Source organism: Macaca thibetana, chromosome 7, assembly GCF_024542745.1.
Source record: "Macaca thibetana thibetana isolate TM-01 chromosome 7, ASM2454274v1, whole genome shotgun sequence".
Lineage (NCBI taxonomy): Eukaryota > Metazoa > Chordata > Mammalia > Primates > Cercopithecidae > Macaca > Macaca thibetana.
Window position 1 is genome coordinate 3,695,204 of NC_065584.1, and position 18,642 is coordinate 3,713,845.

Below are 18,642 nucleotides of genomic sequence, written 5' to 3' on the forward strand. Positions count from 1 at the left end.
AAGCAATTCTCCTGCCTCAGCCTCCCACGTGACTGGGACTACAGGCATGCACCACCACGCCTGGCTAATTTTTGTATTTTTAATGGAGAATGGAGTTTCACCGTGTTGGCCAGGCTGGTCTCGAACTCCTGAGCTCAAGTGATCCTCCTACCTCAGCCTCCCAAAGTTCTGGTATTACAGGCAGGAGCTACCACCTGGGCCTTATGTGAATAAGTCTTATGAGTAAAATTTATTCATATTGGGCCAGGCATGGTGGCTCACACCTGTAATCCCAGCACTTTGGGAGGCCAAGGTGGGTGGATCACTTGAGGTCAGGAGTTTGAGACCAGTCTGGACAACAGAGTAGACCTCATTTCTATTTTTTAAAAAAGTTTTATTCACATTTACAGACTAAAATAGCATGTTGTAGTATTATTGCAGGGTAGGGAGCTAGTATGCATTGGAGATATCTAATTGGCTCTTATTAATTTGTGAGACTTAGTAATTGTTGGAATATGAGATATTCTGGCTTCAGAATATAATGAGATGTTAGAGAGGCTTGATTTTATTGAACATTTTATGTTTTTGCCACCTTCGTGACTGGGAATACTGAACATATAATTTATGTGATAAAAATGAGCATCCATGTTTATAAGGTATCTTGATATCATTATCAATTGTTTTTTGTTTGCTAAATGGGCAAGTAAAGCCTACTTTTCAAACCTGAAGATGTATAACCTTGAAGAGATAGGAATAAAGAGGAATGATTTCATATTAATGAATATTGCGTGGAAGTAGGTTTTATTCTGATTATTTTGCTAGAGTTTTGCATTAAGGTTGGTTTTCATTTTTGTAATGACACTTTATTTGAGAAACCACTTATACTTTAAAAAAACTAGTTATACAGTGTGTGTTGTGGCTCACGCCTGTGATCCCAGCACTTTGAGAGGCCAAGGCAAGAGAATAACTTGAGACTAGGAGTTTGAGACCAGCCTGGGCAACATAGTGAAACACTGTCTCTACAAAAAAAATTTTTAAAAATACATCAGCGTAGGCCAAGCACAGTGGCCCACACCTGTAATTCCAGCACTTTGGGAGGCCGAAGTGGGCAGATCACTTGAGGCCAGGAGTTTGAGACCAGCCTGGCCCACATGGTAAAGCCCCATCTCTACTAAAAAAAAATACAAATATTAGCCTGGCATGGTGGCACACACCTGTAATCCCAGCTACTCAGGAGGCTACCATTTATAGCAGGAGAATTGCTTGAACCTGGGAGGCACGGTTGCAGTGAGCTAAGATGGCACCACTGCACTCCAGCCTGGGCGACAAGAGTGAGACTCCATCTCAAAAGAAGAAAGAAAAAAAAAACCAGTGTAATGTGGGAAGTAAAACAAAGAGAAATAAAAAAAATTTTCTTTAAACTGCCAAAAGTATTTAGTCTTTTTAAAATCTTGTGATGATTAAATTACAAGATAAGATACTAGACATTTGGTCTAATTTTTTTCTATTCTTTATTGTGAAAAATATGCACAGAAATATATGTACATGTATAAAACATGTACAGTTTAAAGAGACACTCAGAGCTGGGTGGGGTGGCTCACACCTGTAATCTCAGCACTTTGGGAAGCCAATGCGGGTGGATCAGTGAGGTCAGGAGCTTGAGACCAGCCTGGCCCACATGGTGAAACCCCATCTGTACTAAAAATACAGAAATTAGGCTCGGTGCAGTAGCTCACGCCTACTTTGGGAGTAGTCCCAGTACTTTGGGAGGCCGAGGCAGGTGGATCACAAGGTCAGGAGATCGAGACCATCCTGGCCAACATGGTGAAACCCTGTCTCTACTAAAATACAAAAAAATTGACCGGGTGTAGTGGTGTGCGCCTGTAGTTCCAGCTACTCGGGAGGCTGAGGCACGAGAGTTGCTTGAACTCTGGAGGCGGAGGTTGCTGTGAGCCAAGATCGCGCCACTTGCACTCCAGTCTGGCGACAGAGCAAGACTCCGTCTCAAAATAAATAAATAAATAAAAATACAAAAATTTACAAAAAATTAGCCGGGCGCGGTTGTGGGCGCCTGTAGTCCCAGCTACTCGGGAGGCTGAGGCAGGAGAATGGCGTGAACCCGGGAGGCGGAGCTTGCAGTGAGCCGAGATCGCGCCACTGCACTCCAGCCTGGGCGACAGAGCGAGACTCCGTCTCAAAAAAAAAAAAAAAAAAAAAAAAAAAAATTAGCTGGGCATGGCAGTGCACGCCTGTAATCCCAGCTATCCGGGAGGCTGAGGCAGGAGAACTGCTTGAACCTCAGGGGGACGGAGGTTGCGGTGAGCCGAGATTGTGCCACTGCACTCCAGCCTGGGTGACAGAGTGAGACTCCATCTCAGAAAAAAAAAAGACACTCAGGTGACTACCACCCAGGCTGAGAATTTCTCTGTTTATTCTTTTTAAAACAATTCTATCCAACTTATTTTAATTGTAGACAGAATAAAGACATAAAAGCAAGATGGTTAGTGAAGGCCACTTGAAGTCTCCTTTCAGATTTCATAGAGAAAGAAAGGGTATTTTTGGAGATAGATGTGTGAACAAATCATGCTAGTATGAAAAGTGTAGTAAAAGTGGAATAAGGCACCAAAATAAATGGGTATGATTATCAAGATTGATATCGGGCAATACTTCCCAAAAGAAAGAATCAGAGGATTCTACAAAGATACAGAGGACTAGATGTGAAACTCTGTGGTGACAGAGAGTTATAAACGGGACTGTGCAGCATGAAGTGTAGGGACAGGCAAGGGGGAGGGGACACGGAGAGGGAGGAGAGCAAGAGGACCAGCCCGGGAGAAGCCAGGTCTTGACCATGCTAAAATCTCAGATTAATCTTGTAGGATTTTAAGCAAGCTGTATTTTAGAAGTATCTCTGTGGTGCTGGCCTGTAAGAATTATATATCAGCAGTGGGAGATGAGCAGGACGGGAATGAGACTGGAGATGAGAGCCTGGTGAGGTCATTGTTTCTGTGCTTTGCAATGGTGTCACAACTACTGGAATCTCAGAGACTTTCAAAGGAAGTATTTGAAAATACAATTTCAAGGGTATGATGATATAAGCAGAGGAGGCATCCAGTTATCTATAAATTACCATTTAGAAGAAATTTCACTTCTTATTTATTTATTTTAAAGAGACAGAGTTTTGTTCTGTTGCGTAGGCTGGAGTGCAGTGGTGAAATCATAGTTCACTGTAGCTTGGAACCCCGGGCTCAAGCAGTCCTCTCACCGCAGCCTCCAAAGCAGCTGGGACTAGAGGTGGGCACCACCATGCCCAGCAATTTTTAAATTTTTTTTGTAGAGATGGTGTCTCACATGTTGCCCAGGCTGGCTTTGAACTTTTGGCCTCAAGTGATCCTTCCACTCCAAAGCCCTTCGGTGTCACTGGGCAGGTGACATTAAGCATTAAGTCTATCTGGTCACTTCTCATAATCTTCCAAAACTAAAGAGTTGCCTAGAGTTCTCATTATTGCATTTATCTTATTTTTTTATTGTTTTATTTTGAGACAGAGTCTCGCTGTTTCGCCCAGGCTGGAGTGCAGTGGCACGATCTCGGTTCACTGCAAGCTCCGCCTCCCGGGTTCATGCCGTTCTCCTGCCTCAGCCTCCCGAGTAGCTGGGACTACAGGCACCTGCCATCACCCCTGGCTAATTATTTATATTTTTAGTAGAGACGGGGTTTCACGGTGTTAGCCAGGATGGTCTTGATCTTCTGACCTCATGATCTGCCTGCCTCGGCCTCCCAAAGTGCTGGGATTACACGCGTGAGCCACCACACCCGGCCGCATTTATCTTATTTTTAAAATTATTTTATTATTGAATCAGGTAACTTTTATGTTTTTCAAGAGGGAGAAATTAATCCTTTCCCATTAGTTCAAACTATGTGAAATTGTTGATGTTTGATCATTTTTTGACCTGGCGGATCATGAGGTCAAGAGATCGAGACCATCCTGGCCAACATGGTGAAACCCATCTTTACTAAAAATACAAAAATTAGCTGGGCGTGGTGGCACGTGCCTATAGTGCCAGCTACTCAGAAGGCTGAGGCAGGAGAATTGCTTGAACCCAGGAGGCGGAAGTTGCAGTGAACCGAGACAGCACCATTGCACTCCAGCTGGTGACAGAGCGAGACTCTGTCTCAAAAGAACAAACAAAAAAGCAACATTTTCATATGATTTAGATTATTAAGATTTCTTCATGATGTCTGGCAGAGTGTTTACACTTTGATGTAACAAATGGCTGTTGATTAGGAGCAACCATGTATGCCAAGCTGCAGCCAGGTAGTGAGGGCAGCACGTCCCGTGTGATGGAAAGAGTGCCTGCTTGCTGTCAGGAGATGCAGCTATGATCCTGGCACTGCTACTGACCTGACACATAAGCTTGGGAAAGCCAGTCAACCAGCTGCCCAGAGCCTCAGCTTTCTCACCTGTAAAATAAGCTTAAGAATTTTCCTCCTAGGGGCCAGGCACAGTGGCTCACGCCTGTAATCCCAGCACCTTGGAAAGCCGAGGTGGGCAGATCATGAGGTCAGGAGATCGAGATCATCCTGGCTAACACGGTGAAACCCCGTCTCTACTAAAAATACAAAAAATTAGCTGGGCATGGTGGTATGCACCTGTGGTGTCAGCTATTTGGGAGGCTGAGGCAGGAGAATCACTTGAACCGGGAGGTGGAGGTTGCAGTGAGCTGTCTCGCCACTGTGCTCAAGCCTGGGCCACAGAGCAAGACTCCGTCTCAAAAACTAATAATAATAAAAAAAAATAAGGCCGGGCGCGGTGGCTCACTCCTGTAATCCCAGCACTTTGGGAGGCCGAGGCGGGTGGATTACAAGGTCAGGAGATCGAGACCATCCTGGCTAACATGGTGAAACCCCGTCTCTACTAAAATACAAAAAAATTAGCCGGGCGAGGTGGCGGGCGCCTGTAGTCCCAGCTACTCGGGAGGCTGAGGCAGGAGAATGGCCTGAGCCCGGGAGGCGGAGATTGCAGTAAGCCAAGATTGCGCACTGCACTCCAGCCTGGGCAACTGAGCAAGACTCCGTCTCAAAAAATATATATAATAATAAATAAATAAAATAATAAAAATTTCCTCCTAGTGTTTTTGTAAGCATCATCTAAGACAACTATAAACTTGGGTACGTATAAATGTCTACTATGCAGCAGGCATTCATTACATTTTAATTGTTGAATCTCTAGAATGAATTCAAGAATTCATTTTAGGCTGGGCGCGGTGGCTCATGCCTGTAATCCCAGCACTTTGGGAGGCCGAGACGGGCGGATCACGAGGTGAGGAGATCGAGACCATCCTGGCTAACACGGTGAAACCCCGTCTCTACTAAAAATACAAAAATTAGCCGGGCGCAGTGGCGGGCGCCTGTAGTCCCAGCTACATGGGAGGCTGAGGCAGGAGAATGGTGTGAACCTGGAAGGCGGAGCTTGCAGTGAGTGGAGATTGCACCACTGCACTCCAGCCTGGGCCACAGAGCGAGACTCCGTCTCAAAAAAAAAAAAAAAAAAAAAAAGATTTCATTTTAAAAAGTACTGAGTTCTTCCCATCTCTGAAAGTGAATAAACATCCTGAATATCAAAACAATGGTGAGAGAGAGTCCTTGGAGAATCAGAAGAACTTCAGGAAGCAGATGGCATTGCCCCTAGGTCTTAAGTGATAGGCAGAGTTTAGGAAGCAGTGGGGGAAGGGCTCTGTGGGTAGCAGGAAGAGCATGAGTGAGATATGCTCACAGGAAAGTATTGGTTCTAGAATGGAGTGGCAAGTACCAATGTGGGAGGTCATAAAGAGCAGTTTTGAGCAGCAGCTTTTATTTAGGGCAAGGATGGCTCAATGAAAGATGTTGCTGCTGAGGCTTCTGGAAAAAGGCTAGAGCCATTCATAGAAATAGGGAATTTAGGGAGAAAGCCACGCTTGGAAGGAGAGAGAGGAATTTGGTGGAGAGAGGCCAGAGGTGGATGTTTTGGCTAGGTGTGTTCTCATATAAACTAAGTGCAAAAAAGAATGAGCATGAAACTGTTGAACTATTTCATGTCATCTCACTGGAGCTTGAAAGTTTAGGGAATTTTTTATTCCACATAATATATTTTTTTTGATTCTAGGTTACAGTTTATTTCAAATAATCTGAATACAATGACCAGTATACAATTTTAAATGAGGTACACAAGGAAATAAGACATCATGAACAAAATGTGACAAACACCTCAGATACTGGTGTGACCTGGCACAGGCTATAAAACGGCTGTGTTTTATTTAAAGAAATGACAAGTTTTGATCGTATGTTCAAGAGAATAGGAAAATATTTCAAAATGGCACTGCAGACTGAAAAAAGAACCAAACGGACTTTCACAAATGAAAAAAAACCCCTGAAATTAAAAGCTCAAAAGAAAGGTTTAACACATATAGACAAATCTGAAGATTTAAAATGAATAACAGAAATTGAGAAGAAGCATTTTGAAACTTTCATATCAACTTAGGGTAATCTTATGTCTACTCACTACAATAATAAAAACATTGTGGATGTATTTTGTGCTTCACTTCTATAATAATTTATTTTCATTGTGTTTTCTGATAAAATAAAGGACTCATGTCTGGGATAACGTACTATTACAATTCAACAACAAGAAGACAACCAACTTAAAAATAGACATCTCATCAAAGAAGAGAGATGGCTATAGCACAGGCATATGAAAAGATGCTTAACATTTCCAGTCACTGGGGAAATGCAAATTGAAACCACAGTGAGACACCATTACACACCCACAAGAATTAAGCTATAAGCAAAAAGACAAATATTGGCAGGAATGTGGACACACTAGAACCCTCATACATTGCTGGTGGAAATGTAAAATAGTGCAACCACTTTGGAAAACAGTTTGGCAGTTTCTTAAAAAGCTAAACATAAACTTACCATACAAGCCAGGAATTCCACTCCTAGGTATCTACTCAAGAGAAATGAAATATATGCTCACACAGGCCTCTATGCAAATGTTCACAGCAGCACTGTTACTCATAGCAGCTAAGAAACAGCCCAAATGTCCATTAACTGGTGAATGGATAAACAAAATGTGGTATATCCATCTGACTGAATATGACGCAGCATTAAAAAGAAACTACTCAACACAGATGAACCTCAAAAACATCACAGCAGATGTAAAAGACTACCTATGGTATGATTTCGCTTATATGAAGTGTCCGGAAAAAAGTAAGTCTAGAGACAGAAAGCAGATTAGTGGGTACCTGCATCTGGGGTTGGGTGTGGAAATTAATAGTGAATGGGCACGAGGTAACTTTGGGAGGAAGATGGAAACATTCTAAAATAGAATTGTGATGATGATTGCACAATTCTATGTATTTGCTAAAAAAATTTTCCAGTTACAATGGGTAAATTTTAGGATATGTAAATTATGCCTCAATTAACTCTAAAAATGAAGCCTGTGACTTGAAAAGTTAGAAAAAAAAAAAAAATCTAGGGATAGGGCTGAAAGTTACACTCAGAATGAGTATGTGGCTTTAAATTCTTTTATTGTTAAAAAGCAAACTAAAAATAAGTGAACTCTCTACTCAATAAATGAAGAAAAGGTTCAAATAAAAGACATGGGATAATTAAAGATAAAAGTACAGATGAATAATATTGAACACAAACAGAACATTCAAAAGAATAAATGAACTTACAAGGAGACATAACCGCCACAGATGGGGAAGAGATTAAAAGGGCCGTTAAACAGTGACCATGTACTGGTTAACAGACCCTCCTTTCTAAATGAACCCACTATGGAAAGAAGCTACAGATGTTTCATAGAAGAAAGCAACAGGCCCACTGAGTTCCAAGTCAACCTTTCAACCCTATTTCATGGACACATTCCATATTGTATTGTTTCTGAAATCTGGGTCCATCTCATTATCCCTGTCGTGAGTTGGCAGTGTGAGGGAGCTGCGGGAAAAGCTTCTACAGGCCACCCCAGGAACCATCACGAAGTGCTGGTGACAACGAATCTTCTAAGGATGGTAGTTTTTGAAGTTCTCTATTACTGCTTGTGCTAAACCTTGAAGCATTTTGCCATTTGTCTTTCTATGGGCTAAGAGACTGGTACTTTAATTTTAGCAGATACTGTAGATGGGACAGCAACAAGGCTGTTTTTCCTGATGGAAATTTGCTCTGATTCTACTGTGTCTTGTCCTTCTTTGGAACTTTTTTCACTCTTCCATGCTTTTACTTCCATGAAGTAATTTGGCTGATTATTAAAATCAGCATATCAAGATTAGGGACATCTGAAGTGACCCATTTGCCAGTAGATGTTTAATTGCTGACAAAATCCACTAATCTTTTCTGTTAACTGATCACCAAGGAATGTGTGTTAGGTGTTGAAGGAAAAAGCACCATTCATAGTTAGACCTCCATTGTTTACACCGTAGCTTAGCTCCTTTAAACATATGCATGTTCTCTCTCTTCTCTGGGTTATGATGATGCTGTTTGGGGAGATTACACTGTGACTGAACTTATAATAAAAATAAAGTTACAGGACAGGAAAGCATCTTTAGGGTAGCAAAAGCTAAACAAGAGGGCACTTCAGAGCAGGTAGAGCCAGCATATGTGCACAACAAAACAGGCATCGGAGATGCTCCTCTGCCTCTGAGGCACTTGGCACATGTATGCCAAGCAAAAGCAGAATATTTTGGGTTTATCCAAGCATGACACAAAATTCAAATCTGTACCAGAGTCTGTTCTCTGACTAGAAACAGTTGGGTTGACTAAATTAGTATGTTTATTTGCCTGAAATTGTAATGTCAAAATAGCATTCCTTACAGAGCATTATTTAGTGTTTCTTTTTTTCTTTTTTCTTTTTTCTTTTTTTTTTTTTTGTTGAGACGGAGTCTCGCTGTGTTGCCCAGGCTGGAGTACAGTGGTACAGTCTCAGCTCACTGCAACCTCCACCCCCCAGGTTCAAGTGATTCTCCTGCCTCAGCCTCCCAAGTAGCTGGGATTACAGGCACCTGCCACCATGCCCAGCTAATTTTTTGTATTTTTAGTAGAGACAGCATTTCACCATGTTGGCTAGGCTGGTCTTGAAATCCTGACCTCATGATCCACCCTCATCGGCCTCCCAAAGTGCTGGGATTACAGGCGTGAATTACTGTGCCCGGCCTATTTAGTGTTTCTAGATGAAAGATTAATTATACAAAAAAAAAAAAAGGCATAGTTTTTCAAGAACTGCAATAATGAGTTATTAACTGGACAGATATGGATGAGGTATGTAATATGATGAATTTCTCTGTTCATTGGTAAAATTGTAGTCTTTACTACTTTTTGGTACCTAGCAAAATTTTTTTTCTTTTTTTTTTTCTTCTTCTTTTTTTTTTTTGATATAGGGTCTTGCTGTGTCCCCTAGGCTGGAGCGCAGTAGTACAGTCACAGCTCACTGCAGTCTCAACCTCCCGGGCTCAAGCGTTCCTTCCACCTCATCCTCCTGAGTAGCTGGGACTACAGGTGTCCGCCACCATGCCTGGCTAATTTTTGTATATTTTGTAGAGATGGGGTTTCACCATGTTGTCCAGGCTGGTCTGAAACTCATGAACTGGGATTACAGCTGTGAGCCATCATGCCTGGCCGCATATTAGCAAAATATTTCAGTAGTACATTAAATAGAATGTAAGACTAGCCTTCTTACTAATACTTGGAGAGGCAAATATTTTGTTTATAAAAATTTTGTGGCCGGGCGCGGTGGCTCAAGCCTGTAATCCCAGCACTTTGGGAGGCCGAGGCGGGTGGATCACGAGGTCAGGAGATCGAGACCATCCTGGCTAACACGGTGAAACCCCGTCTCTACTAAAAATACAAAAAACTAGCCGGGCGTGGTGGCGGGTGCCTGTAGTCCCAGCTACTCGGAGGCTGAGGCGGGAGAATGGCGTGAACCCGGGAGGCGGAGCTTGCAGTGAGCCGAGATCGCGCCACTGCACTCCAGCCTGGGCGACAGAGCGAGACTCCGTCTCAAAAAAAAAAAAAAAAAAAAAAAAAAAATTTTGTAAGCTAGCTAGTAAAGTCTCTTATTTCCGCAAGTAGATTTGTGGAAGTTTGGAGAAAGAAGGCGGTGACATGATCGGATAAGTGATGATAAAAACGTCTCTTTCCCTCTGCTCATGCTGGGGCTGGGGTGGGAGGGTAGCTAGACCTGAAGTGGGGTGGGCCGTGTTTAGTGTGGAAAACAAGCGACGTGGTGTGAGGTGGAGAGTGAGCTGGGTTCATCAGGAGCAGAAACAGGGTTCCTGGAATCCAGAGTTCAGGTAGTGAACGTCGGTGTTAGAGGACATTTGGATCCCTGGGGCCACAGGTGGTAGTCCCTGCCGAAGGGATCATTGGAGCAGGTTTAAGGCTGGTGGGGTGTTTCCTTTTTGGGGGTCCTGTATTCGTAGGCACCTGTCTGACTGTTGCTGAGAGAACTTTTCTGCTAATTTAACTTAGTTGTTGGAAGTGGCTTGTGCTCTGTGTGACCTGGAGCGGAACTCATCCGACAACTCTACCATAATTAGGGACCTCGAATTGCCTGAGGGAACAGAGTTTGATTTCTTCTTATTAGATGCAATTAATGAAGAGAAATAGGGAAGAATTAGGTAATAGGTTTGTTTGAATAAATAAAGTTTGTATGAAAAATTTAAAATTGTAAATAGGGATTAGGTTGCATGTAATACATTGCTAGGCCTATTATTAAAAAATCAAATTTTCATTGAAGGGTTTTCATTTTCTTTAAAATTGTGGAAAAAGTGCTTCTTTTTCCCCAAGTTTTCACATTGCACAATTACTAAAATGTAAATTGTTACATATTTGTTGACTTACAGGTTTATGGTAGCTTATGTTTTTATAACCCATTTAAATACAATTAAAGCACACAGGCATGTTCATTTTGAAATAATTCATTCAGCTGTACGTTAGGATTTATTACACTTTTCTATATATAAGATCTTCAGTAAAATTTCATTACAATATAAGTTGATATATAAGATACAATGACTGAATTACTTATGACAACATGGCATATCTTAATTTTGTACCTAGAAAAACACATGCAACATAAAGAGTAGAAATGTTTGTATTGGCAAATAAAATACTTTTTGGTTTAGGTAAGTAAAATATTTTAATAAGCTCTATTTTATTCATAGATACAAACATCAGAACACCAGACAGTTAAATTTCTCTTCTATCCTCTTTTCATTGTTTTGTGAAGCCTTTGGTAGGGGAGACCAAAAAGCTAGTTTTTGATTTTTTTTTTCTTTAAGTTGTGAAATTATAAAATTAATGTTAATTGAAAGATTTGTTGAATAGACATAGTTTTCCTCTAGTCAAAAAGTGTTTAAGTCTGGGCACACTGGCTTACACCTGTACATCTGTAATCTCAGTGCTTTGGGAGACCCAGGTGGGAGGATCGTTTGAGCCCAGGAGATTGAGGCCAGCACAGGCAACATGTTGAGACCCCTGCCTCTACAAAAAAATTTTAAAAATCAGCCAGGCATGACGGCGTGTGCCTGTAGTGCTAGCTAGGCGAGAGGATAGCTTGAGGCTGCAGTGATTGCATCACTCTACCCCAGCTTGGGTGACAGAGCGAGATTCTGTCTCTAAATTAAAAAAAAAAAAAAAAAAAAAAGCTTGTACCATATTGTTTGCTCAGGATTTTTAGATAAACAGAATGGTGGTTCCAGTTAAGGCTGTTAAATCTGGCCGGGCGCAGTGGCTCATGCCTGTAATCCAACTGTAATCCCAGCCCTTTGGGAGGCCAAAGCAGGCAGATCACAAGGTCAGGAGTTCGAGACCAGCCTGACCAATATGGTGAAACCTCATCTCTACTAAAAAACACAAAAATTAGCTGGGTGTGGTGGCGGGCACCTGTAGTCCCAGCTACTTGGGAGGCTGAGGCAGGAGAATTGCTTGAGCCCGGGAGGCGGAGGTTGCAGTGAGCCAAGATTGCACCACTGCACTCCAGCCTGGGTGACAGAGCAAGACTCCCTCTCAAAAAAAAAAAAAAAAAAGACTGTTAAGTCCTGATCCCACGTTTCAAGAGTCAAGAATGCTCAAACATCCATCAAAGAAGTTTAGGAAGACATGGAGCTGGAGGAACAGAAACTGTAACTGACTATTAAGAATTCTAAGAGGTTTAAGGGTGGAGGAAGGTAAAGGTGTCCTAAGAGTATATATGAACCTAGAAGTAGAACATGGGGGCTTGAGGAGGAACTGTGTGGCCTCCCTGCTCAGAACTGAAGGGTTTGGAGATGGGCTTGTGAGAATGGAGCTCTAGGGCTTTAATGAGCTGCATGCCTCTAGGCATGCTCCTTCCGTCACCCCCATGGCTCCTCACCCAGAATGGGGCTCACATCACCCCTGCAGCCCCACGCAGATTTGTTTTGAAGAGCATATGGCACAATGCTCATAACATGTCTGTCACCGTACACAGTGCACGTGGTGTGGGCTTAGTAAGTAATGAACTGTGAGTAACAGTCAAGAACATAGACTCTGCATCTCTGCTCTGCCTCACAAGTTGACTGGCCTGTGCTTGTGTTCTTATCTGTAAAACGGGGATGTAACAGTACCCACCTGATTGGTCATTCTGAGGCTGAAATGGGTCCATATATGTAAAGTGTTCAGTTCAGGGCATCATTGACAGAATGGAGAATGGAGAAACAGCCAATTGCATTCCTCTAGATGTTACTTTGCATGTTGATTTCACATATGTAATTCTTTCGGATGATGTGTTCATGTAAGTCACGCATATGGTGTTTTTAGTTATTCGTATATTAGAATCCATTACATATTTTCATTTCCTGAAGTCAGGTGATAGTGAGATGACATTTGTTCTTAGGTGTTACCTGCATATTTATTTTTTTGGTTTTGTATCCTTAAACATTTGACAGCCTCATTTGCTCAAATATACCTACTAAATTGTCATTCCAGAAGGAGGAATGTCACTTACAATACATATTTGCAAATGTTTGCTTAAACTTGAGCCCTTACTAAATACAGTATCCGATGTTTATGCATTAGAAAAACAGTTATTTATATTTAATAAAAGCAGTCTACAATTAGGAAAAGTTCTTACAAGAAAATAAACTAGTTGGTGCTCTCCTAATTTCTAGGGATCCTCTCTAAAGTCCTGATATGTGTGAGTTTTGACTCTAGAGAAAGACAATTATGCAGATAAACGTATGTTCCAAAATAAGTGCTTTTTGTTTAGGTTGGGAATCCACGTGTTGAACTTACCCTCTCAGAGCTCCAAGATATGGCAGCTAGGCAACAGCAGCAGATTGAAAATCAGCAGCAGATGTTGGTTGCCAAGGTGAGTTATAAAAAGAGGTATTGAAACATCGTTCAAAAAGTACCTTTTTTAACCATCATTTTAGACTGGGGTCAATATGTTCTTGGGTAACGCTTATAAAATAGGACCATGCCATGGGAGTGCTAAGTGCAGTCTTTCTCTCTTTGTTATCACTTCCATAATAATATATGCATACTGTAGTTTCTGGAAGTTGGGAAGCTATCAGAACAAGAGTATCTCACCTTTGTTTGTTTGTTTGTTTCTTTGGAGATGGAGTCTCGCTCTGTCACCCAGGCTGGAGTGCAGTGGCGCAGTCTCGGCTCACTGCAAGCTCCGCCTCCCGGGTTCACGCCATTCTCCCGCCTCAGCCTCCCGAGTAGCTGGGACTACAGGTGCCCGCCACCACACCCGGCTAATTTTTTATATTTTTTAGTAGAGACAGGGTTTCACCGTGTTAGCCAGGTTGGTCTCGATCTCCTGACCTCGTGATCCACCCGCCTCGGCCTCCCAAAGTGCTGGGATTACAGGCGTGAGCCACCGCGCCCGGCCAAGAGTATCTCACCTTTGACAGACACAATAGACACCCCAAACAGGAAACTGATGACCTTATTAAAATCATAGATAAAAAAAAATTTTTTTTTTTTTTTTTTTTTTGAGACGGAGTCTCGCTCTGTCGCCCAGTCTGGAGTGCTGTGGCCAGATCTCAGCTCACTGCAAGCTCCGCCTCCCGGGTTCACGCCATTCTCCTGCCTCAGCCTCCTGAGTAGCTGGGACTACAGGTGCCCGCCACCTCGCTCGGCTAGTTTTTTGTATTTTTTTAGTAGAGACGGGGTTTCACTGTTTTAGCCAGGATGTTCTCGATCTCCTGACCTCGTGATCTGCCCTTCTCGGCCCCCCAAAGTGCTGAGATTGCAGGCTTGAGCCACCGCGCCTGGCCCATAGATAAAATTTGAAAATGGGCCAGGCACAGTGGCTCCTGCCTGTAATCCCAGCAGGCAGGAGGATTGCTTGAGCCCTGGAGTTCAGGACCAGCCTGGGAAATATAGGGAGACCCTGTCTCTACAAAAAATAAAATTAGCCGGGCATGGTGTCATGTGGCTGTGGTCCCAGCTATGTGGGAGGTTGAGGCAGGAGGATCACTTGAGTCCAGGAGCTAGTTACTGTGAGCCAAGATCATGCCACTGCACTCTAGCCTGGGTGACAAGAGTAAGTGAGACCCTGTATTAAAAAAAAAAAAAAAAAGAGGGGCAGGCGCGGTGGCTCATGCCTGTAATCCCACCACTTTGGGAGGCCAAGGTGGGCAGCTCACAACGTCAGGAGTTCGAGACCATCCTGGCTAACACGGTGAAACCCCGTTTCTACTAAAAATATATTTTAAAAAATTAGCCGGGCGGGGTAGTGGGCCCCTGTAGTCCCACCTACTCTGGAGGCTGAGGCAGGAGAATGGCGTGAACCCGGGAGGCGGAGCTTACAGTGAGTGGAGATTGCGCTGCTGCACTCCAGCCTGGACGACAGAGCAAGACTCCATCTCAAACAAACAAAAAAAATCGGGAAGAAAGGGTGCTTTCGTTTTCTCCTTTTGCCTCTGGGTATGCTCTTGGCTATGTCATTGGTATTAGTGTTCAAGAAGAAAGCAGCAATCCGTGATGAAAACACTGATCAGGGCCATCAAGACAATGACAGGTGGTTAACGGGGCTTTCCAGTGTGCCTACTCTAGGTTGGACTTGTTTGCTTTATTACAGTGTGGGGCATAGATAATGTTCATTACATATACTGAGTTCTACACTGGTTATCGAAACTGGAATTTTTCTAAATAATGGTTTAGTCATACGTAATTGAAACATCACATCTATCACACGTGCCTGCTGGAAATGATCCATGTTGTAAATGATCTTAAAATGTTCTAAAACTGGCCGGGCGTGGTGGCTCACGCCTGTAATCCCAGTACTTTGGGAGGCCGAGGCAGGTGGATCATCTGAGGTCAGGAGTTCGAGATCAGCCTGACCAATAAGGCGAAAAACCCTGACTCTACTAAAAATACAAAAATTAGGCAGACGTAGTGGCTCACGCCTATAATCCCAGCCACTCAGGCTGAGCAGGAGAATCATTTGAAGCCGGGAGGTGGAGGTTGCAGTGAGCTGAGATCACGCCATTATACTGCAGACTGGGCGACAGAGCGAGACTCTGTCTCAAAATGGAAAAAAAAAAAAAAAATTCCAAACTGCTTTAAAGATAATGTTTTTAAACATTACCAACTAGGTTCTTAATTGCTTTCTTCTGTAGAGAGATTTTCTTTATGACTAAAATGTTCAATCTGAATTTTTAAAAAATGTATTGAGTGACTGTATACTTTATTGTACTATCCACTTTTACGTAAATAATAATTTGGGTTGGACTTGTTTTAAAAAGTTGTCTCAACGTTTATTGGATTTATGAGAATAAACATGATTAAAAGTTCAATTGGAAAGTGTCCCATTAATAAGAGTTCTGAGATAAAATATACATAGTATTATGTCATTGTAAAAATTTTCTAATTCTGCTTTTTATTTTTTTCCAAATACTGATCCAAGAGTATTGCTGTTAAAAATAGTTGTAGATATTTTCAGCAATGTAAATCACAAGTTAATGCTGCATCTTAAATATTTAAGCACATATTGCTTTACCTTAGAGTGTAGTATGTAGTGCCTTCATAATCACACATCAAATCTCTCCTTATTTAGGTATATTTTATGCATAAATATGGGATCATGAATATTTAATGTTGACTCTTATCTTTAAGGTATGTTTTCACATTAATAGGGAAAACCCTATTGAAGAGTATTGCATATATTGTTATTTTTAGATTGTTCTGGTATTGTTTGACTCTAAAATGTTTTATTATTGAAGAAACTAATCCTGGAGAAAGCAGACAGTTCCTTGATTGTTCAGTATCATAACAAATTGAAGATTTATCTCCTTACTGATCACCTTATCTCTTTTCAGTGTAAAATCCTCTGCTGGTCAGTGTTCATGTCCTTTAGGAAATGAATTAGATTCTTTTAGAGCGAGACTACGTCTCAAAAAAAAAGAAAAAACCCTCTCTCTTAAAAACCCCCCAGCTCTTACTATTTCATACTTAGGTATGCCCAATAATTTCAGTTTTGTATGGTCTAAGATTCCTCTAGTGTTTTAGTATTCATTAAGATGAGTGACACTGTAGAATACTGTCACATTTTTCTTTTTGAGTATATAAAAGTAATCATAAGTTTCAGTTTTCTTTTTTCTTTTTTTTTTTGAGACAGTTTCACGCTGGCACCCAGGCTGGAGTTCAGTGGCACGATCTCCTCACTGCAACCTCCATCTCCCGGTTTCAAGTGATTCTCCTGCCTCAGCCTCCTAAGTAGCTGGGACTATAGGCGCCCACCACAACGCCCAGTTACTTTTTGCATTTTTAGTAGAGACAGGGTTTCACCATGTTGGCCAGGCTGGTCTCGAACTCCTGACCTCAGGTGATCCACCCACCTCAGCCCCTCAAAGTGCTGGGATTACAGGTGTGAGCCACTGTGCCCGGCCTTCAATTTCCAAAGTTACATTTTTCTTTCTTTTTTAGGAACAGCGTTTACATTTTCTAAAGCAACAGGAGCGCCGTCAGCAGCAGTCTATTTCTGAAAATGAAAAGCTTCAGAAATTGAAAGAACGAGTTGAAGCCCAGGAGAACAAGCTGAAGAAAATTCGTGCCATGAGAGGACAAGTCGACTACAGCAAAATCATGAACGGCAATCTGTGTACGTGCCTGCAACGCCCCCTGACACCACTCTCACCAGGCCCAGATCCAGTGAAACACAGTCTAACTGCCTGACAATTCAGTCACAAATTCACAGGACTAAATAGGAAGTGTGCTAAAGTTTTGCTCTGTTATTTGCATCTAAAAGGATGGGTTGGTTACGTTAAGTGATCTTAGAATTGTGTAGTCCCAGCTACTTGAGAGGCTGAGGTGGGAGGATTGCTTGAACCTGGGAGGTCAAGGCTGCAGTAAGCCATGATCGGGCCAGTGCTCCCCAGCCTGAATGACAGTGAGACCCTGTCTCAAAAAAATAAAGATACCTTGCGACCCTTAGATGCAGTAGAAAGATCCTCTCGTTACATTGGTACCAGTGGCCCTTTGGATTAGGGTGGGGCACTCCAAGTCTTACTCATTCAGAGGGTCTGTTTTTCTTGAATAACTTAACTTGTATCCGTGCATTAAGATAAGTTATGCTGATTTTGCTCACTTTTTTTCTGTATGAACTCTTATTTTATTCACTGGTTCAGTCTATGCCTACTTGTAAGTCACAGTGATGCATGAGACAGGCTTGGATGGCCCTGCCTTCACAAAACCTTTGGTCTCAGAGATTTCTAAGTCACTTGAACAAACTAGCTTATGGACTGATTACCCTAAAGAATAGTCAGGAATTAATGCAAATATAATTATTTGCTTTATGAGTAATCAGATACATGTGTCCCAAAGGCTTTTTGAAATGTGTTTTGGATTCTGCATATCACAACTGTCTCCAAGGTCTGGCACTAGATGATACTAGAATTAAGTTCAGTGTAAGAAATGAGAAAAAAAAAAGGATCAACTAAATGTTTTATTCTTTTTTTGTGTGTGGGCAATTATAGCTGCTGAAATAGAAAGGTTCAGTGCCATGTTCCAGGAAAAGAAGCAGGAAGTACAGACTGCAATTTTAAGGGTTGATCAGCTTAGTCAGCAGTTGGAAGATTTAAAGAAAGGAAAACTGAATGGGTTCCAGTCTTATAATGGCAAATTGACAGGACCAGCAGCGGTGGAGCTAAAAAGACTGTACCAAGAACTACAGGTAACTCCTGGGTCTGGCAGTGGTTGTATTAAAACATTCTCATCTTTCTGTCTTTCGTTAGCGTGGGTTGGAAACCTTAGGAAGTGGAAACAAATTAGTAGATTCTTTTTTTTTTTTTTTTTTTTTTTTTTTTTGAGACGGAGTCTCGCTCTGTCGCCCAGGCTGGAGTGCAGTGGCACAATCTCGGCTCACTGCAAGCTCCGCCTCCCGGGTTCACGCCATTCTCCTGCCTCAGCCTCCCGAGTAGCTGGGACTACAGGCGTCCACAACCGTGCCCGGCTAATTTTTTGTATTTTTAGTAGAGACGGGGTTTCACCGTGGTCTCGATCTCCTGACCTTGTGATCCGCCCGCCTCGGCCTCCCAAAGTGCTGGGATTACAGGCGTGAGCCACCGCACCCGGCCTTAGATTCTTATTTAATAGTAGGCACGAGATATATTCAGTACAAAATAATTTTTAAAATGACTTGGGATAGTCCGAGTGTGGTGGCT

At 42.3% G+C, this 18,642-nt stretch overlaps 1 protein-coding gene across 4 annotated transcripts in view; it reads left to right on the plus strand.

Moving 5' to 3' along the window:
- Nucleotides 1–18,642, plus strand: part of PPP1R13B (protein phosphatase 1 regulatory subunit 13B) — a 122,565-nt gene that overhangs the window by 84,220 nt on the left and 19,703 nt on the right. For 3 of the 4 annotated variants that reach the window (XM_050798366.1, XM_050798368.1, XM_050798369.1), the window contains exons 5-7: nt 13,236–13,337; nt 16,907–17,081; nt 17,956–18,152. In XM_050798366.1, the coding sequence (XP_050654323.1) occupies nt 13,236–13,337; nt 16,907–17,081; nt 17,956–18,152 (474 nt within the window). The remainder of the gene's footprint in view (nt 1–13,235; nt 13,338–16,906; nt 17,082–17,955; nt 18,153–18,642) is intronic. The other variant, XM_050798367.1, reaches the window with a different exon arrangement.